At 50.5% G+C, this 27,538-nt stretch overlaps 3 protein-coding genes across 3 annotated transcripts; all 3 read left to right on the top strand.

Annotated features, from left to right (window-relative positions):
* Positions 1 to 4,174: 4,174 nt before the first annotated feature.
* Positions 4,175 to 12,199, top strand: NOTUM (notum, palmitoleoyl-protein carboxylesterase; the record flags this gene model as incomplete). Its single annotated transcript, XM_082008350.1, has 11 exons — positions 4,175 to 4,683; positions 5,060 to 5,112; positions 5,393 to 5,488; positions 6,589 to 6,649; positions 7,546 to 7,604; positions 9,020 to 9,122; positions 9,919 to 10,110; positions 10,462 to 10,562; positions 10,661 to 10,808; positions 11,414 to 11,461; positions 11,572 to 12,199. The coding sequence occupies 11 exons, from the start codon at positions 4,175 to 4,177 to the stop codon at positions 11,876 to 11,878; spliced, it is 1,677 nt and encodes a 558-aa protein (XP_081864476.1). The 3' UTR covers positions 11,879 to 12,199.
* A 6,847-nt stretch (positions 12,200 to 19,046) lies between these two features.
* On the top strand, positions 19,047 to 19,955 carry MYADML2 (myeloid associated differentiation marker like 2; the record flags this gene model as incomplete). Its single annotated transcript, XM_082008082.1, has 1 exon — positions 19,047 to 19,955. One exon carries the CDS (start codon positions 19,047 to 19,049, stop codon positions 19,953 to 19,955), a length of 909 nt encoding a protein of 302 aa, XP_081864208.1.
* A 4,650-nt stretch (positions 19,956 to 24,605) lies between these two features.
* Positions 24,606 to 27,394, top strand: PYCR1 (pyrroline-5-carboxylate reductase 1; the record flags this gene model as incomplete). The annotated part of the gene is made up of 7 exons (XM_082008041.1): positions 24,606 to 24,672; positions 24,762 to 24,832; positions 24,925 to 25,104; positions 25,779 to 26,000; positions 26,473 to 26,565; positions 26,970 to 27,133; positions 27,235 to 27,394. The coding sequence occupies 7 exons, from the start codon at positions 24,606 to 24,608 to the stop codon at positions 27,392 to 27,394; spliced, it is 957 nt and encodes a 318-aa protein (XP_081864167.1).
* Positions 27,395 to 27,538: the final 144 nt, after the last annotated feature.

Below are 27,538 nucleotides of genomic sequence, written 5' to 3'. Positions count from 1 at the left end.
CATTTGAAAGTGACACATCCCTTAAAGAAATGTTGCTCCTGTTAAAAAGACACCAATGTAATTTGAGCTGAACATTTCCAAGTTGCAGGATTAGAGAAATGAATCTAGTTTTTAATGGCATGTCATAATCAGAAAGTTGCATGGAGGTTAAGGGTCACATTTCATACGCAGAGCCACTTCTAATCTCAAATATTTATCTGAAATTAGAAGCATCAGGAGAGAAAGAAGGGGAGGGGGGGTAACTACAGCCTGGAGTTCATTAAAGTGCTACAAAGAAAGAGGAACTCATTAGGGAATAGCTGAAAATACCCTTAACAATTCGAATTTCTGCCACTGTCAGGATCAAGAGGATGTCTGCAAATCTACCAGGTGAGCCCCAGCAAAACAACATCCACCACGCTAAAAACTTTGCAGAAATTGCATTTCATGTGATTACAGTGAACAAACTGCAGAATGACCTTTCCCTAAAATCACCTTTTAGGCAGCTAGTGCTTTGCATTTGATGCATATCCCTGGCATTATGCACCTTTGCATTCTGTCACATACACACACAGACACACACACACAGAGTAATCATAAATGTGTTTCTTGACAAAGCATGGAACACATCCCGCCTTTTTTTTTTTTCTTCCAAATGGATAGGAAATTAACTGTGAACATCTAGAAATACATTGTAACCAGCTCCAAGAGATGACACAGAGCAATAGTTACTTGTCACAGCAACAAGGATTCTGAAAAGTATTTCCTCCGGGCTGTATGGAGGGTACATGCTACTGATCCTGCTGCGTCCTGGGACATTCAAGAGGGTGGTTCCTATCAGAGCACCACACACACATTATGTCTGTACCACAAGTATAAATGAGCTCCGCTGCCCTATCAGAGTTCCTTTATGCCCACCCACCGCAGATGTCAGAAGAGATGGCGGTAGCGTGACGATGTGAAAGCAGGATTTTATCTGTTGGTGAGTGGTCTGCTGTGCGGTAACTTACACCACTCACACACACTTTGATCAACACAAGACCCAAGAAACAAGCCAGGAAACTTCAACTGAGCCGAGGCTGCAGAGCTACTTAAATCGGGCGTGAGAGCTGGCTACGAAGAGGAAACATACCTGTGGCGTAAGTCCTTGCACAGGACTCCATGTGTAATCCTGTCGGTTTCTGACAGGGAAGTATCAAAAGGGGAAGTCCTGGAGCTGCCTTGGTCCTGGCAGAGGGCTAGGGAATTTCAGAACTGTCTCATTTGCTATTGTATAGCATAGTCCAATCTACTTCAACATAGAGAACTACATTAGGACATACTGGAAGATATTATGCAGGACATTTCATTTTGAAAGGTATTAAATGATAACAGCATCTCCATCAACATTATTCCCAGTCATTAAAAATCTCTTGCTGGCCTCCTACTTGCCTTACTCCTACCAATGAAAATGCCCAATCTTCAGTGGCTGGAGCAGGAGTCCAATTCTTTCACAGCTTTCCCTGAGCTTCCTTCCGCACTGAGCGCAATCTATTCAATGTAGGGTGGGTGTTACCAAAAGATTAAAACTTAGTGAACATCTTGTGCTGAAGGACAGTATTATAACATTCTCTAAAATCTGTGTGCACTTTGATGTTCTTTTAAGTTCAGTATGTCAAAGAGTTAAACTGTACCAAATTTAAACATCTAGAAGAAAGCAAGCGGTCTGTCATGCCGTAACCTCACAGAGCCTTACACCCTTAACAGTGTCCTTGCTCCTTCATGACAGAGGTAATATGAACATTCTACTGGGTTTTGGAAGTATGACAAGTAAGAGTGCACTAAAAGAAACCCTCCAGAATTACCTGAACCAGGAGAAGGGAGAAAGCTGAAGGGGGCTCAGTAAAGCCGAGACAGGTGAAATTTAAATTTCTTTGCTTCACCTCTTTGGGCAAAGACCCAAAGATCTGCAACTTTAACATGCATTCGTCTTTGCCCCAAGGTTCTTCATTGGTATATCACATTCAGCCACCCCTTAATGCACCAGCTGGTACCACATGTTAGAGAATCCAGTCACTGCAGACCTCCTCAGAGAGAAGGAGCACGGAAACCAGGAAGAATGCAAACCTACCAGTGAGATGAACAGCAGGCTTTTATCTAAAGAAGTAGGATGGACTTCAGCAATCTTATCCATCCTGTTTTCTCACTGTAGCTAGTGGAATATGAGGTCCTGGAGTCATCTATACTGACTGTTCCAGTGATCCTGAAGCACTCTTGAGGACTTACTGACTCATCTCTTCAGACTTTGCACAAACTAAGTAGTTTCCAGCTGCACCTCTGTTCAGGCAGCCAGACAAGCTAACTTGCTATAACTAGCCCTAGTGATCAACTGCTCATACCTGTCATGGCCAGTGAGGAAGGGATGTTTAGGCCAGTGTAGAAAAAAGTTATGATGATGCAGAATTGTGCTGGGACCAAAAATACATCAGGGTGTGAATGTAGTGTGTGTTTGGAGGGGTATGTTCAATGTAGTGGCTTTTCCTGGCTTAAGGATACTGTTGGTACTATCAGCACTTAAATAAAAGAAAACATTTGGAGGTAAAAATCTGACTGAGGACAGGGCTAAGACTAAGACTCCATAAGAACAACTGAAAGATTAAAAAAAAAAAAAGCAACATGGAAAGCAAATTGCAAAACCATGTGATATGTATGTAGGAAATTCAGAGTTGAGGATACACTTAGAAAGTCCAAACATGCTAAGGTAAAAAATGTAGCTGCAGCAACTGCACAGCCTTAACTATTGCTCTAAAAAAAAAACCAACCACCTCCCCTTACTATTTTCAGATTATACTATTTTCACCTTTTCTGATCTCAGATAGATTACATTGCCCAGTAAAGACAGACTGTTTCCTTGCTCCTCTCTGGAGGCTGTCAAGGGGCGTGAGCTGTCTGTTCCAGTATCCAAACGAAGATGGAATTATGCAAAGTGTACCATTTCCTCGGTTTTTAATACTGAGGTCTGTAACAAAGACAGCATTTCTGCGACATTCCTCGCTCTCACAGATAACAGGCACTCTGGTAACTGGGACTTAACAGGGCTTTTTCTCCAGGATTCTTCTCGCAACCACTGGAAATGCCCTAGCCCCAGGAAATAACCAGGGAGAGCTGCTGGGTTGTCAGCTTCCCGAGCTGTGAAGCGCACCAAGGCGAAGTCCCCCCGGCGCGCAGGCTGCGGCCGGCCCGCCCCCCGCGGAGAGCAGCTCACGCCGGCCGGGGGGCTGCGGGAGGGGCAGGGGACCGCCTCGCCCGGCTGGCACCGCTCCGGCGGCGACGCGGCGGGCGTCTCGGACCCGCCGCGCCCCCCAGGCTTGCCCCCGCTGCGGGAAAGTCCCCTCCCTGTGTCCCTCTACACGCAGCCAGGGCCACCGCGTCCCCTCTTGTTCCACGGCAGCAGCATCCCCCGGCCGGGAGTGGCCCGCTGCCCGCCACGGACACCCGCGGGCGCCTACGCGGCCCGGACGCCGATGGCTTGGGCCAGATAACCGTCTCCCGGCTTTCCGCTGCTCCTTGCGGGCCGGGGCTTGGCTGGAGCCCGGCACCGCGGGGCAGTTCCCCCACCCCGAGGACTCCGCAGCCACCTCCAGGCCGGCCCGGGGAGCCTCGCACCGACGGCGGCCGGGGGGCGCGGGGGGCAAGCGGGCTGCTCGGGGGAGCGGGGGTGGCACGTACCGAGGGGTGGGGCGGGCAGCACCGCCCACGTGGAGCCGGGGAGGAGCCGCCGTCGGGGCCGCGCGAGGGGGGGGCGGTGGGGGGAGCACCACGGGCCGGGGGCGCCGCCGCGGGGGCTGCCACATGCGGGTCCTCGCGCCCGCGCGGCCCGACCCCTACGACGGGCCCCGGCCCCGGCGAGAGGCCGCCCCGCGCCCCCGTCGCCCTGTGGGCGAGGCTGGCGGGTGCCGCCGGCCACGGCCGCGGCCCCGGCCCCGGCGCCGGCAGGGGCGGCGATGGCGGCGCCGGCGGCGGGGGGCGCGGGGCGCGCCCCGACGGAGCGGGCCGCCGTGCCGGTGCGGCGCGGCGCAGACCCCCCGCTCCCTCCGCCTCGCTCCGAGGGGGCGGAGGGCAGGGCAGGGCGGGGGCTGGCCGGCTGCTGCCCCACGCGGCGCCCGGGCTGGCGGCGCCCCCGGCGCGCTCCCCGCGCACTCCGTGCCCCTCTGTCATGCTCGCCGCCTGGGAGCGGACGGCGGGCTCCTGCGCCGGCAACCGCGCCGCCGAGCCCGCGCCGCCGACGCTGTCCTCGCCGCCCGCCGCCGACCCCCGTCCGTGCGGGCGGCGCGGCGGGGCGCGGCGGAGCGCGGGCGGCGCTGCCCGCCGCCGTGGGCTGGCTGCCGCCGCGGCGAGCGGCGGGTGGCGGCGGGCGGCGATGGGCACGGCAGCCGTGCATCTCCTGCTGCTGCTGGGGCTGCTGCACGCCGGGCCCGGCGGCGAGGGCAGGAAGGGCTGGCGGCGGCGGGGCCAGGCGGCCCGCGAGCGCGGCGAGACGGCGGCGGCCGAGAGCTTCCCGCTGGACTTCACCGCCGTGGAGGGCAACATGGACAGCTTCATGGCGCAGGTCAAGAGCCTGGCGCAGTCGCTGTACCCGTGCTCGGCCCAGGCGCTGCCGCACGACCTGCGCCTGCACCTCCTGCACAACGCCTCGGTCACCTGCAACGACGGCAGCCCGGCCGGGTGAGTCCCCGCGCCGCGCCCTGCCGCCCCGCGCCGCGCCGCGCCGGGACTCCCTGCGCCGCTCGCCGCGGCCCCGGCCCCCGCCAGCCGCGCGCTCTCCCGAGTTCCGGCCCCGAGGGCTGTGGCGCCACCGCGCGGCGGCGCGCGGCGCGGCGGCGACAGGTGCAGCGAGCGCCTCCCGGGCGGCGGCGGCCCGAGGCGCTTGTCTTAGCGGGCGCGAGCGCCGCCGCCCGCCGGCGCCCGTTCCGCCGCCGCCCCTGCGCTCTGCCCAAACACGCGGCGCAGCCCCGGCGCCCCGGCCCGGCGGGCATCAAAGCGCTGCGGTCGGGCCCGGCTCCCGCCAACGCCGCGCCGCCTCCTGTTTGTTTGTCCTCAGCTACTACCTCAAGGAGTCCAAGGGCAGTCGGCGGTGGCTGCTGTTCCTGGAAGGTGAGCGCCGGCGCCTCGCCCCCCCACCCCCCCGCGCCGCGCGAGCGTCCCGCGCCGGGGGGGGGGGCCGGGAGAGGGGCGGCTGCCCGCGGCTGCCCTCCGCGCCCTGGCCCCCGCGGGCCGCCCTCCCTTGGCCTTTGCCCGCTCCGCTGCTGCTGCCCGCGCCCCTCCAGCGGCCGCCCAGGGGCTGCCCGCCGCGCTCCGGCCCCCAGCCCGCGGGCCCGGCTGCCGGCGCCGGGCAAGGCGGCGGGGCGGCTGACCCCTCTCTTCCCCTCACCAGGAGGGTGGTACTGCTTCAACAGGGAGAACTGTGACACCCGCTACGACACCATGCGCAGGCTCATGAGCTCCAGGGAGTGGCCCGCAACCCGAGTGGGTGAGTCGTCCCCCTCTGCCCCGTGGGGGAAGCGGGGCAGCCGCCCGCGGCGTCGGCATCCCGGCAGGCGCGTGGCCGCTGCCGCGTGACTGCTCCCGCCGCGGCACTCGCGCGGCGTCCCGCCACGGGCGGGCTCCCGCTCCCGCGAGAGGACACCCGAACAGGCGTGCTGCTCCGCTCGCCGAACAAGTTGCGAAAGCACAGATGTGCACATGCGCTTGGGTGTCCGGTTATCACCGGTAGACAGTACTGTTTTTTTGAACGCTGGCCGGTGTGCTCTCCTTATTTCAAATGCATGCATGCACTCGCAAACCTGCTGGGATCTTCAGAGTTGTGTTTCAGTTTTTTGTTTCTTAAAGAGACTTTGTGTTTCTCTTAATCCTGTCAGAAGAACTGTTCTTGCGCCTCCTAATCTCTTGGTCAGGACAGATGGGCTTTCTTGCACACTGCACTGGGCGTGTGTGTTTGCCTGGCCCTGTGTGCACGGGGAGAAACCGGATTAACTTTCTGGGCTTTTAACCTGGAGCTGCGTGGTTCCACCTTTTTCCCATTCACAATTGCATAACGTCACTTAACCAACTACAGTGATACTCTGTGTGAAAGCATACATCTAGTGCATACGTAAAGTATTTGTAGCATCTTTCAGTCTCATGCGTAAGGTGGAATTAGCACCCCAGATACCCACGCTCTGGACCACTGGGCTCCTGAGTCAGCACAGAAATGTTGAGCTGCTCTCTTCACTCTTGCTGTTTATGCTCCGGCTTTCTGAATACCTAGATCTCTGTCGTTCACACAGATCTTGTAATTGCATAATAAATCTGCTCAGATTTGTTTTTTGGGGAAGTGGTTAATTTTAAGTATGTGTCACAGGTTCTTTTCTGTACTACAAGAGGCTTCATCTCGAGCATGAATCAAATTCTGAAAGTTACATCTGCCTAAGGGCAGATTTAGAAATGTTCCTTCCACTTCCCTTACCAGTGTTTTTCATCATGGATGTTTGTTTTCTGTGTGGTCAGAGATCCTGCATGAGGCTCATACAGTTTCTCTGAAGTCGTAGACTGTCATCGGTACATTTCTTGTTTCTTTGTGCCCATCTGCAGGAACTGGGATCCTGTCATCACAACCAGAAGAAAATCCCCACTGGTGGAATGCAAACATGGTGTAAGGAGGGACAACGAAGGGAAATAGGTTTATACTTAAACAGCATCTCCTGCCTCTTAGGCTAGCAAGAACACTGCAGAGACAGATTTAAGACTAACACTTGCGAGAGGAAATTGTATGTTTCCTCATTTCTTCTAATTCAGCTCTCTAACAAGTAGCACTGGCAAGGTCTGGAGACACTTGAATCCAGTCTCCTTGGAGTCGTGGGGTGATCTAATGAAGAAAAACTGGGGATAGCTGAGAGCGCCTTCTCACATAGCTGAAGTGGCAGCTATTGTTGTGTGTGGCGAGCTGATGGGGTGTTACACATCTGCCAATTTGAGAGAAATGTGGAGCAGCTCTTCTAGTTCAAAGAAGATAAATGAGAAAGACACCAATTTATATATGCATCTATATTAAGAGGGAAAAGCAGAAGAGAGGGATGTAATTTGCATTCTGCAAGCCAGAGACAAAAATGGGAAGATAACTTGATTCCTGCAAAAACCTCCAGTGGTTGCAGTCAGCGTTTACCCTGCATTGACAAGGTTTTCTCATGTTTCATATTAAAAACTGAAGCACAGAGAGTTTCCCTGTGGCAGGCCATCCACCATATTAGTGGGACAGCTAAGAGCAAAATCTTGGCCCATCATTCTGTCCACTGAGCTCAGTGCTTCAATTAGATGAATAAAAGACACATTAGTTATTGATTTAACTCGGTAAAACTACCAGTGTTCAGGAGAAAATTCATGACAGTTACAATTGTCACTTGGTGTGCAAGAGGGTAAGTTGTCTGACTGGACAAGAAACTCTTCACATTTCCCCTCCCCAGGGTTTAATTTTCTTCCAGTTACTTGACCCTGTCCTCACCCCTCCTTGCATGTCAAAGGAACATCAGTACTCACACAACTCTCTTACAGATTCATCCCTTATTGCTCAAGTGATGTTTGGAGTGGTGCCTCTCCCAAGTCTGAGAAAAGTGAGTGTTGCTGATGGGCTGTTGCTGCCCCAGACATCACACATTTAAGGATATGACCAGACTTCTGTGAAATTACGTGAATGAAGAACAGGCTTTTTCTTGCTGAAGGGCAGGAAAGAATATCAAGCTACTTCCAGATAAAACATCCTGATTTCTTTAGCTCAGGCTGTTTTGACATAGTTCAGAGCCACTGCTTGCAGAGATGTTACACTGATGCAGTATGTAAGGATTAGAGGAACAAAATTCCGTTTAGATGAATCTCCAGATTTCAGCAGACAGCAAATTAAATGATGTAGCTGAGAAACCATGGTTTGTTGCATGTGGCTTTGGCTTTGCTGATCTGAGAGGCAAGTGCAGTGAACTTAGTTTCAGACTTCTATCAGGAGGATGTTTGGCCTTTGAAAGAAGCCGTCATGTGTCCGGCTCAAGCTGTCTGCAGGTTGCTTTGGGAAACAAAGAATAGTTCATCTTAATACAGGCATTGCCACTGGCTGTCATTTTGATGATGATGGAACTCTGGGAGTCTGCTTAAAGGAGTCCTCTTCCAGATTACGCTGTATTTCATGCAAATCGATTGTTCTACCTCGTGTACTTCTCTGGGTTTCCCAGCTTAAGCAGGCTGTGTGTCTGGGTGGAGTAATGTCCATAGAAACACCAGGGGCTTAGTTCTCTGCTCGGTTGTTCATGAAGAGTTTTCTTTGACCAGAGTGGAATTACTGTTGGTACATGCTGCTGTGAACAAAAGAATTTGGCCTAAGATGCTCTGTGATGTGACACTGAAAAGGCAGAAGGTTAATGCTTTTCTTTGAGTGAGTTGTGGCCTTAAACCAGACATTGTGTCACTTGATGTCTCATCTCACTAACTCTTACACTGAGCAATTGACCATTAGTGGATACCACAGACACTTTTTGTCACAGTGAGGGACCTTCTCGCTTCATCATGGCTTCTTATGGTTGTTCCTATGAAGCAGTTACACTGCAGCAAACATGGCTGCCTTTTGGTGGTGCCAAGGAAGTAGCAGCCTATGTAGGTGTAACATTTTGTGAGGCATTGCTTGTCAGAATTGACTTTATGAATTGGGGAAAAAAGGGATGCAGTGAGTTGGATCTGAGATTCCAGGTGGTAGGAAGGTGTGTGTATTCCCCACGTATAGAGAGAGGGTCCCAGCACCTTCCCTCTTGTTCTCTAAGTTTACCAATTCCTAAGCACTGTTGTAGGAAGGTGTGCCTGTGTTATTGTGTTCACTGTCTGTTAGCGGGGGGAGTATGTCTCGTTAGATGTACTTGGTCCAGGTGAAGAAAATGGGCCTGGTTTTAGGTTCATAATCCCTTCATAAGGTTCTTAAGCATTTGTGGAGAGGAAGCAAAAGTCTTAGCAGGAAACTGTTTTGTTGACTCTGAGCTGTCTCTTCCAGATGAATATGCCTTCATGGGAGCACTGATCATTCAGGAAGTTATAAAGGAGCTGGTGGGAAAAGGTCTTAGCACTGCAAAAGTGTTGCTGCTAGCAGGGAGCAGGTAGGTATCTACAAGATTTCCTGTGGTCAAGACAGGAGATTTCCACAGTAGAAACCTGTTAGGGAGGAGTTCTCAGCAGCTTCTTAAAAATTTCTTCTAGGAGTACAGTAACACTAACACAGCAAACCCTGTATCTCTTCTCAGTTTTCTCCTTTAAGTGGTACAACGGGGGATGATATAATACTATTTCCTCAGCTTTTGGTCCAGGTACCCTTAAGAGAAAACGGACAAAATAACAAAAAGGTAAAAGCTTTGCAAGAGGGAGGGAAGGTGTTCATTCTCTCCTGCATCAAGAATGCTGGCTCCTGTTGGCCCACACCACGAGGTGCATGTCTCTTGTGAATAGATTTGGGACATATGAATTAAAAAATCAGACTTGCCTGACGCAGGGTCTCTGAATCGTGCTATGTTGCGCGCAGCTATGGTACTCTCGGGATATGTTATACCGGGGTGTAATACAGAAGTTGCAAAGGGTGAATTAGTCTCACTGGAGATTCTTTCAGTTTTTGAGCAGCCAAACCCCTGGCAACTGACGTAAAGCATATGTATCTCCCAGGAGAAAGAACGAGAACAGGGTTTGGTTTCCAAGGTATCAGATTGTTACTCAGCATTGGCTTTGTTTCTGAGTGTTTTTGCAAAGGAAATAACTTGGTGACTACCGAGTTAGTAGTGGATTGTCCTGTGGATAGGTGAAGTTGTGTACAGAGCGTCATTTCTGTGAGAGGATGTGCGAGCTAGCCAGCCATGCAATAGCTGTGTGTGCTTCATGACTGCGGTGTTAATATTGCTGTTGCAGTGCTGGAGGGACAGGAGTGCTCCTGAATGTGGATCGAGTGGCAGAGCAACTGGAGGAGATGGGTTATCAAGGGATTCAGGTTCGAGGCTTGGCAGACTCTGGATGGTTCCTGGATAATAAACAGTATCGCAGAACTGACTGTATTGATACCATAACGTGTGCTCCAACAGAAGCCATCAGAAGAGGAATAAGGTACAATCAGGTGCTCTAAAGTACAGTTTTATAGGAGGTTAGAGTGTGGAGAAGGTGTCCCCCTTCGCTTATCTTCCTTCATTTTGATACTACTTTAAAGAGTATTTATCATCTACATCAGTGTTTTTTCAATGATTTTATTGCAAAAGACAATAATCTAAAATCTAGACATGCAAAAGAATGTTGCAATTGTAGATGCTCTAAAATGTGTTGATGGGACAATGTAGCCAAGAAAGAACTCTGGTGTCAGTAAGTTGGAACTGTAATCAGAACAGAAATAGACTGGGATATGGAAGGGCCGTTGTTCAGATTGCACTATGCCTTTCACCCGGTTATTGCTTTGTCTTCTAGGTATTGGAATGGTATTGTTCCTGAACGCTGTAAGCTGCAATTTAAAGAGGGAGAGGAATGGAATTGCTTTTTTGGATATAAGATTTACCCCACTCTTCGATGTGAGTATCAGAGGAGAGACATAAAATGGATTCTAGGGTTTCCTCTGTATCTGCAGGTAACTTAGAGCAACCCCTTTTCCAAAATTTTGTCTTCCTAGGTCCAGTCTTTGTTGTCCAATGGCTCTTTGATGAGGCTCAACTTACTGTAGACAATGTACACCTCACTGGCCAGCCTGTTCAGGAGGGGCAGTGGCTCTACATCCAGAATCTGGGTAGGGAGCTGAGAAACACCTTGAAAGATGTGACGTAAGTATTTAATTGAGGAAAACCTGGCACATTTATTTCTAAGAGATATTCTTATCCAGTGTCCTAGAATCATTTCTCAAATCTCTGCAGAAACAAGTGTTGTAAATTTGGTAACTGTTAGTTCATCTACATCAAGAATCTTGCATTTTTAATTTCTGGAAAAGTGCAAAGTAATTCCCAGCTTCAGAATTATCAGCTACCCTTTGTTATCAATAGGATTGTGGTTTTTTCTTTCCTACCGCCAAGGTGACGTCTGAAACTCCTGCCATTGCATAGCCATTAACCTCACAGGGATGTTTTGAAAAGTACTGATCATAAAGAGAGTTGATGAGACAACAGATGAGGAACCATTAATATGCCTTAGTTGCTTCATACAAGAGCAAGTGTTCAGGAGTGTCTTGTTGCAAATGTGCAGTTAGGCAGAATAGAACCTTTTCTTCTAGATACGGTCCAGTTGGGTTTTATATCATGATAGTCTTTGCTGTTTCTAAAAATCTTGTGAAGGGCAGCAAAAACTCCACCCTCTACCTAGTCCAGAAGGTTCTGTCTAGTGGGAGTTACTTTGTCCTTCCAAGACCTAATCCATGTTTCCTTTTTTCCTTTAGTGCTAGCTTTGCTCCTGCCTGTTTGTCTCATGAGATCATTACACGCAAGTGAGTGCTTTTGCAGATTCTATGAAAGGTCATCAGGGAAATGGTAGGGGAATTAACCAGTTCTAACAGCCTGACCCCTCTGATACAATCCGTACGGTTTGTCTTTTCAGTCACTGGACAGATATCCAGGTGAAGGGGACATCGTTACCCCGTGCCCTGCACTGCTGGGATCGGAGCCTACATGAGAGCAACAAAAATGGGAAGGCCCCTCTGAAAGGCTGCCCAATTCATCTGATCGACAGCTGTCCATGGCCTCACTGCAACCCCTCATGCCCCACGATCAGGGACCAGTTCACAGGGCAGGAGATGAATGTGATCCAGTTCCTCATGCATATGGGTTTTGATGTTCAGAAGATGGCACAGCAACAGGGCCTGGAGCCCAGTAAACTTCTGGGGATGCTCAGCAGTGGTAACTAGGAAGGGGTCTTCAGAGGGGCAGAGAGATCAGGAGGAGATTCTTAAGCCCTTCTCCCACACTTTCTAATCTTCTTCCTTACGCTCATGCAGGTAGATGCACGCTCACACCCATGCATGCTCAAACCTGTACACACCACGTGTTCCCACACTCTTGCACACTTAAGATGCGTCAAGAAAAAAAAAAAAGAGCAATTTCTTGCTTACACTATTTGACCAGAACGCATTACCTCTGAACTCCAGGGCTCAGTTTTGGCCATTCACATCCTCTTCCTGTGTCACACAAGGCAATCTGATACAGGGAGTAGCAAAGCCATAAATAGCAGCAATAAGAACCTTCCCCAGATCTGGACTTCTTCCCTTGCCCTGAATTTTACACCATAGACTTGATACAAGTGGTGAAAAAAGCAAGCACTGGATTTCTTTTGTCCAACTAGAAGTGAAGGAATGATTACATGACTTCCTGGAGGTCAGCATCTCATGATGAGTCACAACGTACAAACCCAGGACACGTGCTAGGGATGGACACTCTTGTACTCAATTTACTTTCATATTATTTTATAAAATGACTTTTTTATTACTTTTTTTAAACTAAGCAAGAAATATAAATGATATTGTTTTGTAACATATTTTTTTTAAATAACGAAGAAACCTCTTGCTACTTTGGCAACGTGGACATATTTATTTTAATATGTAAAACGCTATTTATAAGGGCTAACCAGAGAACCATACATATGTCTTTGTAAAGTTGTATATGCTGCTCATTTGGATGGGTTATCCTTATGATCACTTGTGCCTGGGAGAGGGCTGAGGGTGGTATTGACATTTTATATTAATTAGACTTCTGTGTTCCCCTTGCAGTATGCTTTGTCATTGTTTCTCTGATGAAGAGGTTGTAATATGAGGTCCAAGTAGAGATTTTCACCCAGCAGCTGATGTTTGCATACTTGCAGAGCATTTTCAGCTTGACTGTGATTTGCCAGGTATTCCAGGGCATTGCATTTTAAGATGCAGGGAGATCCATTTTTGCAGCAAAGGCCTCTATTCTAGCGAGAGGAATGTTTGGCCTGTCTTAAAATGGGGAGCATTTGGAACATAAAAGGCAGAGAACACAAGACGAGCATCAACATATTTCTATTCTTCTAGTCATTTGTGAACACACCCACCTCGGAACACAGAGAATCCTCTTTGATGTTAATGGGAGGAGAACAATGGTGGGATCAGGAATGTGTGACTGAAGCTGGAGAGAGCAAGAGACCATTCCTTAGCGGGGGAAGCACACAGGCGGTTGCAGAAAAGCTCTATACTGTAGCATGCGGCAGCTAGCGTAGACAAACCTGCACAAGGAGCATAATTTACATCCATTCTGCAGAAATTCTTGATACTGACTTTGCATTTGCTTGCGTTTGTGCAAATGGTTACATAGTGTGTAGGCCACAGAAAACTAGGGCTAAGTTTAGAGAAATCCCATGCACTTTCAGGATAGGTCTTGCCAGGTTAAAATGGTAGTGCTATTTGTAAGATCCATTGTCTTAGGTGAGTAAACCCCAAAATGAAAAAGACCACAGCCATTCGGTTACTTTTCATGGACTTCAGCAAACAGTTGGGCACTACCACACAGGAAATTGCCCTTGCCTTGCTGCACAAGATGGGTTTAGTACATATTTAAGATAAAAAAGTAGCTAAAGAGAAAATGAATGGTGCTCGCAGCAGAACTGAAATGCAGGAAAACTTATCAGTGGAGTTTTCCTGTGACCAATCTAGGGATTACTGATATCCTTTATGTTTTAATGACTTGGGTATAAAAGTAGAATTGTTCTGATTACATTTTTTCATGTCACTAAGTTGAGAGGCTTCTTCAGTACAGACAACATTTGGAAAACTATACAGGAAGATGGGACTCTTTTGAGGGCTGGAGTCACATGGAGTCAGTCAAAGTGCTGATACTTGAGCAGTAGCCCGAATTTCTGCTGTGCATTAATTGATCAGTTGGGAGGACCAAGGGAAACTACTGTGCGTATCAGTTGTTCGCAGGATGACTATACATAAGGTGATGCACCTGTACATATGGCAAGTGCCCTAGGCTGTGTGTCCAGCGATGTGTTTCTACTAGGAAACTGTAAAGTAAAAATGACACGTTGAAGTTTGGAATAATTTTTTGCAGAGCTGGTTACCTGTATATCTAAAACATTAATTCAAAGGTTAATTTCTAAAAGGCAACGGATGTTTGGAGGGGATATTTTCCTTGCAAGCACAGGAAAAAATCCCTGGGAGTCAGGGATCACTCTTTTAGCTTAGTGTGCCTCTGCAACAGTCTTTTAGAATGTGTAACGGGGAGAAGTTTCAGAAATATTTTTAAAGGGGAACTTTGCTAATTTATTAGAAAAATTATACAATGTGGTTGCAAGTCATAGCTGGAAACTGGAATCTGTAACCCAGGAAGTCATTTCCAGCTCTCTACTTCTTGTACTTGTGCAATAAATATAATTTTCCCAAGCCTTTGTAAAGCTGGCACTTCTAAGTTCATCCCCAGTGACATCTGCTGTGTGGAAGCCAGTGGCAAAAAGAGCAAGACTGGAAGAATTCAGTACCATGTGTTTGTACTCTCAGATTTTATGACTAGATGAGATGCTTTCCCTCTGAAAGGGAAAATTGTCTCCAACAGCATCACATGATTGAGTGAGAATTAAAATACAACCAAAAAGTCAAAAGCTGATAGCAGAATGTATGTATTCGCACTGCATGACTACAGGTCCAGACTTGCGCATCGGACACGTAAGCAGTTTCAGTCAGGAACTGGAGGGTGGACCCTGTGCCTCTATTCACTAGAGGAATCGCTGCTGATACACAGGGACTGAGAGAAACTAACTCTTGCCAGACAACACACTTTTTAGACCTCACGGAGGAGGACCAGAGATCTGATGAAGTAATGCACACCAAGCCCAGCCGCGGTACCGTGGAGACCACGGACAATTACGTTTTGCCAGTCGTACCTGCTGGAGCTCTGTGCTGGACTGGGGGCAGCTGCAGGGAGGAAGTGCCACGCTGGGGAGACGAAAGGCACAGAAGGGCTGCTCTGGGGAAAGGTGCCCCATTCCTTGAACAAGCCATGTGGAGGCAGCGTCGTTACTGCCAGAACGCTGCCAGAGGGTGGTAGCAGCAGTGGGACAGCATTGCTGCTGCTGCGTCCTCAGTTCGACAGTACCTGCTGCAGCCATGGAGCGTCTGATCAAGCTTTTGCCCCCCATGCTAGCCCTTCCTACTCTGTGCTCTTGGCAGCACACCTCTTGTGTGTGTGCTAAAAATCTGGATGGTTTAGTAGCCATGGTCTCTTCCGTGCCAATCAGTGTCTCACTTGGTAAGATGCTGTGACTTACCATTTAGGAACCACTGGCCTGATGCATGGGTATGTGGGCTTCTCAACATTCATTTTAATCGCAAAGCTGCCATGCCATTCAATAGCAGATGTCTGTGGCTCTGGATCTCCATTCAGAACAAACCTTAAACAGTGCCGGCAGTCTTCCCTGTTCAGCAGAACAGGGTCTCAAAAGGAGCAGTGCAAAAAGCTGAGGTGATGGGGTGCAAGAAGTCGTGGGTTTCTAATTCGTGACCTTCTATCTGATATCTGCTTACACGTTTTTAAAGTGAAAAGAAAATTCAAGTGCTTTGCCAGTGCATCTGCATGATGCTGGGCAATGAGACTGCTGGCAGCACCCGGAGGCCCTGGGGATCCACAAAAGCTGGAGACCTGCACATTCAAACCCAACACCCTGGCAGAAGGCAGTGGACCATCTGGTGCACTGCTCCTGCCTGCTGTTCATTTTGGGGACCATTGCCCTCTGCCAGCACTGCCTCCGGGTGCTGAGGCATCTCTGGAGTGGCACCATTTCTCATGGGAAGCGGAAGCCTGGCAGCAGGACCAGCTCTGCTCTTAGCCCAAGCATCACTGGTGGGTCACAGCGCACAGGGCAGCTGGGGAGGACTCTGATACCAGCCTGTGGCACCACGGCCTTGCAAGTAGTTGTCTTCCAGTGTGCCTTGACATGGCGCATCCCCTTGCTCTCTGATCATGAGTGTGTTGGTCCCGTGGTCAGGTGGGTGGCGATGCAGCAAATTACAGTGGAAGCAATAACACAGTGGGCTATGAACTGTAAAATGGCTCTTGTCCTGTGACTGTGGAGTTCAGTACAGCCACTTGCCTGTCATATAATAGGTACTGAATAAACTTTTGCTCACTAACCCCATGTAGCCAGTACAGTTGCAGCCAAATGCTGCAATGGGGAGCATTGCGGGGGGGGGACGACGGTGATCTAGAGGGGCTCCTGCTAGGGCTTAAGAAGAAAAATGACAAGTGTAATTTCAGCTGTTTAGGTGCAACAGAGCATCACTGATGGAGTGCTGAGACTGCACAGGGACAGCAAAGCAGTGTCCCCAGACAGCATGCGTGACAGCCCAACAGCAGCAATAGCTTTGCCTTATAACACAGCCCCACTGTTTTGCAGGACGTGCCACAATACAGACAGTAACACACTGCCAGTAAAGCCTGGAAAACTTCTGCTAGAGGTTGAGGATTAACATCACAGAGAGTCAGGAAGGGCAAGACCTCAGGGTGAGAGCATGCTCACCTGGAGCTCCTTGGCTCTCTTGCTACATTTCCTGGTTGTTGTGATGTTAATTGTGCAACGTCCATCCCAAATGAATGCAAGTTCTCTGCATTTAGCACCAGAGGTCTGTTTAGGGAAGATGGGAGGGTTTTTTGTAAAAGAGACACTGAGGTTACAAGATGGTGACAAAGCTGAAGGTAGGCACATTTTGTCTTAACATCCACAAAATTTGTACTGTCATCATGCGAATCATTCCATAAAGTTATCCCTGGCCTACAAAATGCTAACTGTGAGCTGCTGGGGTGCTGTAGCCACTGCTTTTTACCGTAAGCAATCTGCCTCCATTTGTCTCAAGCCACAGCTGGATCGCAAGTGACTTGCAGCAGCAATACTAACTTAAATAGTTCCTGTCCAACCCTCTGGTCCTGGCTGCTCCATCTGTCAATGCCACTTCTGTGTGGATACAACCATGCACATCTGCAGTGTAAATCAGACCAGTGTGACTCCAGGTTAAAAATGATCCCTGTCAGGTGCAAATTTTCTGCTGTTCTTTTTAAAATCTGAGATTAGTATCCTGATACAGCTCACAGAGAAGTTGTGTAGGCAGGATGTGTGAGACCAGAGGGGAAGGGTGGAGGGGTGGGAACAACCAGCCAGAAACTGGATGTGCTGCATTGCCTTCAAAGCCCATTTTATCCAAGCAGAGACTCGCGTAAAGGCGTGCTTCCCGGCAGCGTGAGCTGCTGCAATCATACATCCCAGGTGTGGTGGTCTTGCGTGCCAGCAGCATTGGTGCCAGCAGACCTTGCAGGCAGAAAATTGCTGAGAATGGGTATTTTTCCAGGGGGTCTGGGAGCTTTCAGCTGTCTGAGCTCCCTGAACCAGCCCATCTGAGTTCTTAGCCACAGCACAAGGAAGGGTCACAGGAGAAGGGGAAGCAGCATCCTTCATCTGGACAAACCCAGGGTGTCCCAGAAGTGCATGCTAAGATCATAAATTGGAGCAGACAATCTCCTTTGTCAGTTCTACTTCATAGTACCTAGTACTGCATTTGGCAATTCATTGGTGGGTGTCACATAATTACATTAACATACAAATAAGAAACGATACTAAGCAATTATTATTGTTACCAAGTATAAGGGTCGATCATAATGCCCAGTTAGGAGGTTACAGACTTCAATCAGCACAGCTGATGACTACCTTGAACCATTCAGAACGGTTTTAAGGCACTGGGCTGGGCTAGCCCTTGGTCATGCTGACTCCCTGTACCTGTGCAAAGCTCCTGGGGTGATCCTCCTTCCATACTGGGACCAGCACAGCAAGAGCTGTAGATGAGGAGTCAGCAGTGCTGCCATTAAGTAAGTGAGGAATTTTTCTATGCTGTGTCTTCATTTTTCCCATTCTAAAACTACATCAGAAATTTTCTTTGGGGCTTTTAGAGTCAGAATTAAGACTTTAGGGTAGAGACCAAGTCTTGGGAAATGTATACCAAAAATAGCTACCGGGGAAAGCTTTGATCTGACAGGAGGGAAGGTTTGACACTATATATTGAAATCTGTATTCCAAAACAGAGCTAAGAATATCAAAGCAATTCCTCCCCCCCACAATTGTATTTGGTTTTGGCATTCAGAGATACAAGAATAACTGGCTCCCATGTAAGTAAAACAGATACAGGGAAGAGTTTAAGGAGATAGTGAGGGCTGGTGCTCAAAATCTTCACAGCCACATGCTCTCACTAAATGCTCAAAGCACAGCAGGGCCTTTCACAGCAGGTAAATTTTTTACTGCTCCAGATCAAATGAAGCAGAGTGAGTCAGCTTTTTATCATAGCCTCTGGCCTAAATCCTCTTATAGGGCTTGTGATGCCTTCGGGCTTGTGCCCCTGCTCAGGCAGCCTTGGGTCTGCAGAACTGAGCTCCTGTTTCTGCAGCGTGGATCACAGCCCGCTTCCACAGGCAGCCCCCCCAGTGTGGGGCGGCTGCTGGGAGAACAGCAGCGTGCCAGCGACCCAAACGTCTCTGGAGAAATAGCAGAAGGATAATCAAAAGCCTCTGATGGAGCTCCCAGTTTCAGTGTTAAATAACACCCGCTCACGGCAGTTGGGGGGGGCAGGACTCATTCCAGAACTATTAATATAGCCCCTATTTATACTCCTAGGTTCCTGTGAACGACACAGCAGAGAGCTACAGCTGTAGAGCTAAAATGGAGTAAATGTCAGCCTCCAGGGAGAAAGCGATCCTTTCAGCCATCATGTGGGAAAGCGGACAGCAAAAGGACAGGACACCGGGCAGGTTTCAGACCTGAGAAAGCGGAGCGAGCTGGCTGCGGCACCCTGAGATCGCAGCCGGTGGGCAGAGCCAGCCAGTACCTCCCTGCAGCCGGCAAGTCTGCGCTGAGACGCTGCCAGAAACGCGCACACAGCGTCACACACAGCACCTACTGACACCGGCAGAGACAAGGCTGCCGCTCTACTGATCCAGTACCGGGTGTGACTCAGGACAAAGGAGCGAAAGCCTGAGAGGACGTTCGGGGGGGGCTTTAAGTGCCTTGTCTGCTGGACTAGAAAGATGATGGAGAGTGCGGGAGGGCCGTACCTGAACACCGCTGCTGTGACATCCCCCGTGGGGATGGCTCGCTTGCTGCAGATGACATTTGGATGCACCACGTTCAGCCTGGTAGCCCACCAGGGGGGATTCAGCGCAGCATACGGCACTTTCTGCATGTTTGTCTGGACCTTCTGTTTCGCCGTCACTGTCTTCATCATCACCTGCGAATTCACGCATCTGCACAGCTGCCTGAGCATTTCCTGGGGAAACTTCACTGCTGCTTTTGCCATGCTCGCCACACTCATGTCCGTCACGGCCGCAGTGATCTACCCCCTCTACTTTGTCCAGCTTGGCTGTTACCCCATCGGCTGTGAGGTGAGAGATTTTCGCATCGCAGCCAGTGTCTTCGCAGGCCTCCTGTTTGTTGTGTACGCCTCGGAGGTGTTCTTAACCAGGGCAAAACCGGGACAAGTCACCAGCTACATGGCCACTGTCTCTGGGCTCCTGAAAATCGTGCAGGCCTTCGTGGCCTGCATCATCTTTGGGGCGCTGGTGAACGACAGCCAGTATGGCAAATACGTGGCAACGCAGTGGTGTGTGGCTGTCTACAGCTTTTGCTTTGTGGCGACAGTGGTGGTAGTGGCCTTCAGCGTCACAGGTAAGACCGCCTTGCTGTGGTTCCCCTTCGAGCGCTCTGTGGTCGTCTACACCTTCGTGGCCGTGCTGCTGTACGTGAGTGCAGCAGTCATCTGGCCGGTGTTCTGCTTCGACAGCAAGTATGGCTCCCCGCGGCGCCCCGGCCTCTGTGCCAAGGGCAGGTGCCCCTGGGACAGCCAGCTGGTGATTGCCATCTTCACCTACGTGAACCTGCTGCTCTACGTCGTGGACCTGGCATACTCCCAGCGCATCCGCTTTGTCTCGCACCTCTGAAATGCAGGTCTGCCACTGCAAAGCCGTCCCAGTGCCGTAAGCAACAGCAGCTGGGGATGCAGCAGGAGACGGGATGAGAGGAAGGGAGGCACTTGCCAGGCATGTGTGCAAGAACCATCAACCAAACTTCAAGGTCAAGACTGTCTGGACCAGCAAATTAATGACCTGTAGTGGGTGAGCTGCGGATGATGCTGGGAAAAAGCCTCCCCCATTGTTCAACATCTGCCTCAGCCGTCTGGTGCCAGAGCAAAGAAATGATGCAGCTTAATGTAGGCAAAATGGCCTTTCATCTCCGCATGGCAGAAATGCTTGCTGCAACAGCGGGTCTGCAGGCTACTGGATTCCTGAGCCAAATATTAGGAAAGACAGCAAGGATTTTGAAACTGTTACCAACGCTTAACCGTAATCAAGTGACTACCCAGGAAGTGGGAAAGTTAAAAGCTGCATCAAGGAACACCAGTTCTGGAGATGAAAAACAATCCCTCAGAGTTTGGGTTAGTTTGGGCTGTGTGGTGAGACATTAAATGCTTGCAAGTGTGGGAAATTCCAGTTAGGATGTTTCTGAGAAGAACATCATAGCTGTAATAGTATTTTGAAGATTACCAGTCCTTTCCCTTCCTTTCCTCTCCTTCACTGTTTAGCACAGAAAAAGAAAATCCTCAAGCATGTGCCTTGGGGGGAGAAGCATGGGATATTCCTATTTAGCAACCACTGAGTCATTACAGAAATGAAAATTTGAGAAATTGGGGCTCTACTGCCAAGAAACAGGGTGCAGAACAGAGCTAAACTGCAAAATAACCATGTGTTAACTTGACATCATCACTTGAGCAGGACCAGAAAGTATCTTGGCATGTGCTTTGTCTTAGTTCATATGCCACCATTTCTTTACACTGATGTCAAGAATTTTTTTTCTGGAAATTTAAAGATTAATTCTGGGAGGAGGGGTGAAGGGGATGCAGAGATTAATTGATCTCACAGTGCTGCATAAAAGATGAAACTGGGTCGGGGGGGGGCGCGGAACAGACCAGATGGGACACAACAAAACTTGCATACAATGGTAACAAACCGGGAGCACTGCCTCAGACCAGATCAGGCGCTAGGATTCCCGAGCTCTTTGCGTCACCAATGAGCTGCATTTCTCTGACCCATCCGTGACAAAACGCCCACTTTGAAGTCCCACATTGCATAGCTCAGATTTCAAGCTTAATAGGAAGAAATGTTCTTCATTTCTGATCCAGCGAGAAACCAAAGCAGTCTGAGTACTTGAGCAGAAAGCATGCAGACTAGATAGATTTGATTAAAATCTAAAGTAGCTGACTGCAGAAGCAAGATTTATTTTTTAACTAAACCAAAATAAAGCTGAACAGCAGACTTACATACTACATCTCCAGAGATTTGTAGACTTTCATCTTGCTCTCCACACAGCTTTTACTTCACCAGACATATTCCTTCTGCTTTCTGCCAGAAAGCACAGCTCAATTCATTTTCATGTATCAAGCCTAAACACAGCCCCAAAAAAGTATATACCCAAGATGGCTGAGACCTCTGACTGACATTCTTTGTAGCAGAGTCACTCAGGAAAAAGGAAGGAAGCTTACTTTTCATCAGTGCTTTGCATGGGGTTTGAAAAGCAAAGGAAAAAAATGTTGGGACAGATTGCGCTGGATAATTCTGCTACTGAGTAAGAACCAGCCTTTAGCAGTGGGAATTACTAGCCTATGCACTGAACAGCCTTCCAAGGGGTTTTCTCTTCTGCAAGTCCCCATTAAGGGTCGGAAGTCTGGAAGATAGTGGTCCAAGAAGAGGCTGGCGAGCTTGTTCTAGGGCAAGACCCAAGACTGTCTACTATAGATATAAGATAGGATATTAGAGCGCTTTATTTCTTGCCACCCTAACAAATTAAGGAGTTGTACAAATAAGAAATGCTAAGGTGGGAACAGTTGTGTTGGAGAAGGCAGGGTACAGAGAGCCATTGCACACAAAAGGAACCTTGAGCATTTATGATGTATTCTTTTTAAACCTGTCAACCTGGACAGATTAAGCTGTGTCACACTTGAAAATTACTTATTTTTTGTTATTACAGAGCACTAAAAGAAAATAGGTGACTGTGAACCATCATAGCTTCTGCTATAAAATTCAAACCTGCAAAACCAGGAACATTGCTTTATGAGAGCACCTTCCTGTAGACTCCGGAGCGGTTCTGAGGGGGCTGCTGGAGGCCAGGGAGAGGGTGCCAGCGTCAGGTGCCCTGCAGACGGGGGCTGCTTGTCCCCAGGGACTGCAGGTCTTTCAGGCAGTGAAGTCTGCCAGAAAGCTCCTCAGCTGGTTAACACTTTTTTCAGCTATGCATTTGCTTGCTTTTTGCTGTGAAGATTTTGTACCAAGTAGGAGCAATTAGCAGGAATATGATAAAATCTGCTAATGACACAAGTCGATGCAACTTACACAGTGCCAGGGACACAAAGAAAGGCCCAAGAGAAACAGGTAAGTGTGCTGGGGTAAAAATTAGTGTGTTCACAATAAGGAGGAAATAGAATTTAACGTGGAAATCATGATACCACTGACTGGAGGAGTGGAAAGACAAGTCATTGCCAAGAACAGTGTGTTCAGATTTAGCTTTCTCATCTGCCAGCCAAAGACTGAGCAAAAAATGTTAGCATGGTCAAAATGGCAAAAAAAGATTGTGTGGACAACAATCCACTCTTTTAGGAGGAAAAAAAAAATAAAATCAAAACCTCATGCTTTAGTGGTTAAAACACTCACTAACCGTTGGAAACTATGAGATTACCCAATCTAGGATAAAGAACATCCGATATCTGGTTAATATGATTTTAACAACCAACCCTGTCATGATTCAGTTAATTAAAAAACCCTTTATTTCCAGAGCTCGCCTTTCCCCTTAATTAATAAATAATGATCAAGTAACTTGTCTTCTGCCATAAAACAGGCTTCCTGAAACACCAGTCGCTCTCAACTTTTTTGTAAACTAATGTCAGAATGTACATGCATTGATTTAGAATTACAAGTCTGTGTGTGCAGCCAATCTAGACAGCTCCTAGAGGATTCCAACCTGAAATAAACATTAAAAAAAAAAATCTGATTCTTTAATGGGTTGTTTTTTGGTTTGGTTCTTTGTTTCCTGCTCTTTCTGAAGACTGGGATTCAATATCCCCAAAAGACAATGTTTAGGAACATTCATACACAGGGGATACACCAAGATTTTTTTCTGTCGATAAAGGAGTAAGAAAAAAGCCAAAGAATAGAAAAAAACAAACAACGACCAACAAACCAGCCAAAAAAGAAAACCAACCCCAGTAAGATTACATTTAGGAAAAAAAGCACTGCCTGGTGCCCGGTTTTTATGATGACGTATTTCAAAATGTCTCGGTCTGTCCACAGTCCGTTACTATGGCCCTTTCCTTTGAGCGCAGCCACACCACGGGGCACCTCTGAAGCACGCGTTAGTGCTCCTGCCACGCGTGGGGCCACGCACGCCCTCAGCCCGAGAACGCCCGGGCGGCGGCTGTTACACTTGCTGCGGGTGTGTGTTAGTTGTGCTGACGTAACTTCTCTGGTTACTGGGTTACAACACTTCTGTGCCGGTTCGAGCCCAGAAAAATACCTTCGTTCAGGAAATCGATAGGTAATGCCCAGAAAACGAGAAAGCCGCCATTCCAGGATCAAAGGCTGCCCGAGTCATTCTCCAGCAAAACAAGAACCTGCGCCGGCACGAAAAGAGAAGCGCTCCGGAACCCCCGCCCCGGGGCGGCAGGACCCGCTCCCCCGCCACCGGCCGAGGGAGGGAGGAGGGTGGGAGTGCCGGCGGCGGAGGGACACCACAGCGAGCGGGGCGGGGACACGGTACAGGCAGGCGGGGGTCGAGAGCCCCCTCACACCTGCTGCGCCCTGGGCCCCGCGGGGGGCTCGGGCATCCTGAGGTGGGCCGCGCATTCCTCCGGGCCGCGCTCGGCTCCGCAGAGTCACGCGAGGGCAGGAGCATCCCAGGAATGTCCGGAACAGCAGCTGGGAAGGGCCTGGGCCCGCCCTCCCGCTGCCACTCAGGCCTGCGGGCACGGCGGCCCCGGGGCCCGGCCCGCGCTGGCGCCAGGCCGGAGAGGCGGCAGCGGCCGGGACGCTGCTGGCGGGGCAGCCCCGAGGGGAGAGGCGGCGGCCCCGGGTGGGCGGCCTCCGCCGCGCGCAAACCGCGGGCGCCTCCCGCTCGGCGGCCGGGCCCTCACTGCGGCGGCTGGCGGACCCGCAGGGCACGCGGCGGCGCCCGAAGCTTCCAGAAGGGCGCGCGCCGCCGGCCCACGGTCGCGGCGGGAGGAGCGCACCCCCTGGCGGCGCGGCGCGGCGGCTGGGCCCGACCGGCCCCCGTAGGCGGTGAATGATGCAACACCCAACGCCAGTTGCCCCAATAGCTGGCGAAGGCTGCCCTAGTGGCACCGCCCCTCGTCCCTGAGTGGCGGAGGGCCGGCGTGGCCCAGCCCTGCCGCCCTCCGATTTGCTGCGAACCTCGGTGCCCCGCCCCCCTGCCATGCGTCACCGCCTCCCTACGCGGTGCGCAGCCACGTGGACGGTGGCGCGGCTGCAGGTGGGCTCCGGTGGGGCTGTGCGAGCCGGCCGCTCCCTGTTGCACCGCGCCGCACCATGAGCGTGGGGTTCATTGGGGCCGGGCAGCTCGCCTTCGCCTTGGCCAGGGGCTTCACGGCGGCAGGTGGGCGCGGGCGCGGGGGGCGGGCAGGCAGGCAACGCCGAGCCGCGCCGAGCCGAGCCGCCTGGGCTGACGCACGGTGCCGTTCGCAGGGGTCCTGGCCGCGCACAAGATCACGGCGAGCTCCCCGGACACCGACCTGCCCACCGTGAGCGGGCTGCGGGTGAGTGAGTGCGGGCGGGGGGCGGGCGGCGGCGCTCCCCGCGGCGGGCCGCCCTGGGCGACAGCGGTCCCGTTTTTGCCCAACTGCTGCAGAAAATGGGTGTGAACTTCACGGTGAGCAACAAGGATACGGTGAAGAGCAGCGATGTCCTCTTCCTGGCCGTGAAGCCCCCCATCATCCCCTTCATCCTGGAGGAAGTGGGCCCCGACATCGAGGCCCGCCACATAGTGGTCTCCTGCGCGGCTGGCGTCACCATTAACTCCATCGAGAAGGTGAGGGGCGGCGTGGGCTGGGAGGCCGGGCCGGAGCCTGCAGCCTTGCAGAGCCGCGCCACAGCGGATGCCCGGTGCCTGGGAGGCGTCTGCTGCAGGGCAGGACCGAGCGGGAGCTCGCCTTGAGCCAGTCCCACTCCTCTGGCCCCTAGGAGTTGACACGAAGGGCAGGCATTACTTGTGCTCCCTTGGACTAAATCTGTGCTGCAGCCAACTGCTTGCTCTGGGCCACCTATGCCTGTCCTCATCAGAAAAAGCTTTAAGAGTCTTTATGCCAGCTCTTTCATTACATGAGGTGCTGTCAGATTTTTTTTCTCTCAACAGTGGTGGATCATCTCCCCAGAATTTCTGCAGACTTTGTGCTAAGTGTCTGCAGGAGCTGTTTTGGAGACTTGGGAGTTGATGTGGGAATGAGGCATTCAGGATATTGTTCCCAACAGCAGCTCTGCCCAGCTTCCTATTTGCTGGTACTACTAAAGACTTCACATTTAAGTTTTGGCTGCTTTGGCTCAAAGCAGGGAGTCTGGAATACAGGAGTCTCTCTCTTTTCCCTCTGCTTGTGTTGTTCTTGCCCCTGGGGAGTCCCTTTCTAGGCAGCCTATTTGGTATGCCAAATATGCACTAAAGCTCATTTTTCTCTCTTCCTTCTTTCTCAAATAATTTTCTGCCTTAAGAAACTCTCTACCTTCTGCCCCACACCAAAAGTGATCAGGTGCATGACCAACACCCCTGTGATTGTCCGGGAGGGTGCTACAGTCTATGCCACTGGGACTCATGCGGATGTGGAAGATGGGAAGCTCTTGGAACAACTGATGGCCAGTGTAGGCTTCTGCACCGAGGTGGAAGAGGACCTGATAGATGCTGTAACGGGGCTCAGTGGCAGTGGCCCTGCGTATGTATGTGCTATTTCCTCAACTTGTGCCAGTCTTGGGGAGACCAGTAGGCTTTGCATGCGGTGAAAGTCTGTACAACTTCAGTTTTTCATTTCTTGGATTGGTCATCACTCATGTTCATGATGGGACATGTAATCCAGGTATCCGGTTTATAACCAGTTTGGGTCAACAACAAAAGTACATTACCAGTCAGATGAGTCTGAAGTCCATAGTGTGCAATGTCCACGTGTCCATGTTGCAAAATATGTTCCTGTACTTAGTATGACCCAAAAGCTGGATTTCTCCCATTCCCCCCACTCCTGAGCTGGAACTAGTGGGAGGGAAGCCTGGCATGGCACCCATGCAGTAAAGGGGAGGCTTTTGCAAAGTCTGTAAGCGATAGAAGTCGCAGTGTGATCCTGGAGCCCTGGATTCTCTCCTCCCCGAGTCTTGGAATGGAGACTTTCAGTCACCTTCTTCCTCTTTCTGGTCTCAGGCGTTCACCGCCCTGGATGCTCTGGCAGATGGGGGAGTGAAAATGGGACTTCCCCGCAGGCTGGCAGTTCGACTTGGAGCACAGGCTTTGCTGGTCAGTATTTCCTCCTCCAGAATATATTTGAGCCTGTGCCTGCTCTGCAGAGTATTCTGCACATCATGGTTTGAAATTATCTCAGTCCTCTTACTGAATCTACTTTAAAAATGTGTTTGGTTTGACTGCACACAGGTTCCCGGTGAGGGGATGTAGGAAGTGTCTGCAGCAATCTGCTGGCGCTGACGGTGGTGTGGGAGCTGGGGCCTGGGGAATCGTGACTCCTCTGCAGGCTTTTTCAGCTCTGAAAAGTGTTTTGGCAGCCTGCTAATGGCTCTCAGGCAGGAGCCCAGTTTTGCCCACTGTGAGTGCTAGGTGCTGCTCTGTGCAGTGGAGAACAGGAGTATTTGACAGTCGGTTCCTCAGTCAGAACTCTGGCAGCTCTTTTCTCTTCCTTCTTATAGGGTGCTGCCAAAATGCTGTTAGAATCTGAGCAGCATCCTGGTCAGCTGAAGGACAACGTCTGCTCACCTGGAGGAGCCACCATCCATGCCCTGCATTTCCTGGAGAGCGGTGGCTTTCGCTCACTCCTAATCAATGCTGTGGAGGCTTCCTGCATCCGGACAAGGTGGGCATCTAGGAAGTCGTAAAGAGCCTGCAAAAAATGCCCCCCTCACTCCCCGTCTCTTCCTTTTGCTATGTCTTTTCTCTCCCACCACCCCATTGCAGGGAGCTGCAGCATTTGGCAGACCAAGAGAAGATCTCCCCAGCAGCCATAAAGAAGACTTTGTTGGACAAGGTGAAGATGGAGTCTCCTTCTCTGTCCGTGGCATCTGCCAGCAAAGTCAGTCTGTTCACAAATAAGAGCCCCAACAGCAAGAAGAACTGACCAGACTGCCGTAGTCTGGCTGTGCTGAACATCAGCCTTCTCCATCCTCTTTCTTTTTTGTCTAAGGAAAAATGCTCACTCTGAATGTTGATGTCCCCCATACTTGGCTCTTGGCTTGCAGCAGGGGCAGTGTAGCACTGTAGA

Source organism: Phaethon aethereus, assembly GCF_964289735.1.
Source record: "Phaethon aethereus genome assembly, chromosome: 18".
Taxonomy (NCBI): domain Eukaryota; kingdom Metazoa; phylum Chordata; class Aves; order Phaethontiformes; family Phaethontidae; genus Phaethon; species Phaethon aethereus.
This window is presented reverse-complemented; position numbering and strand designations above follow the sequence as displayed.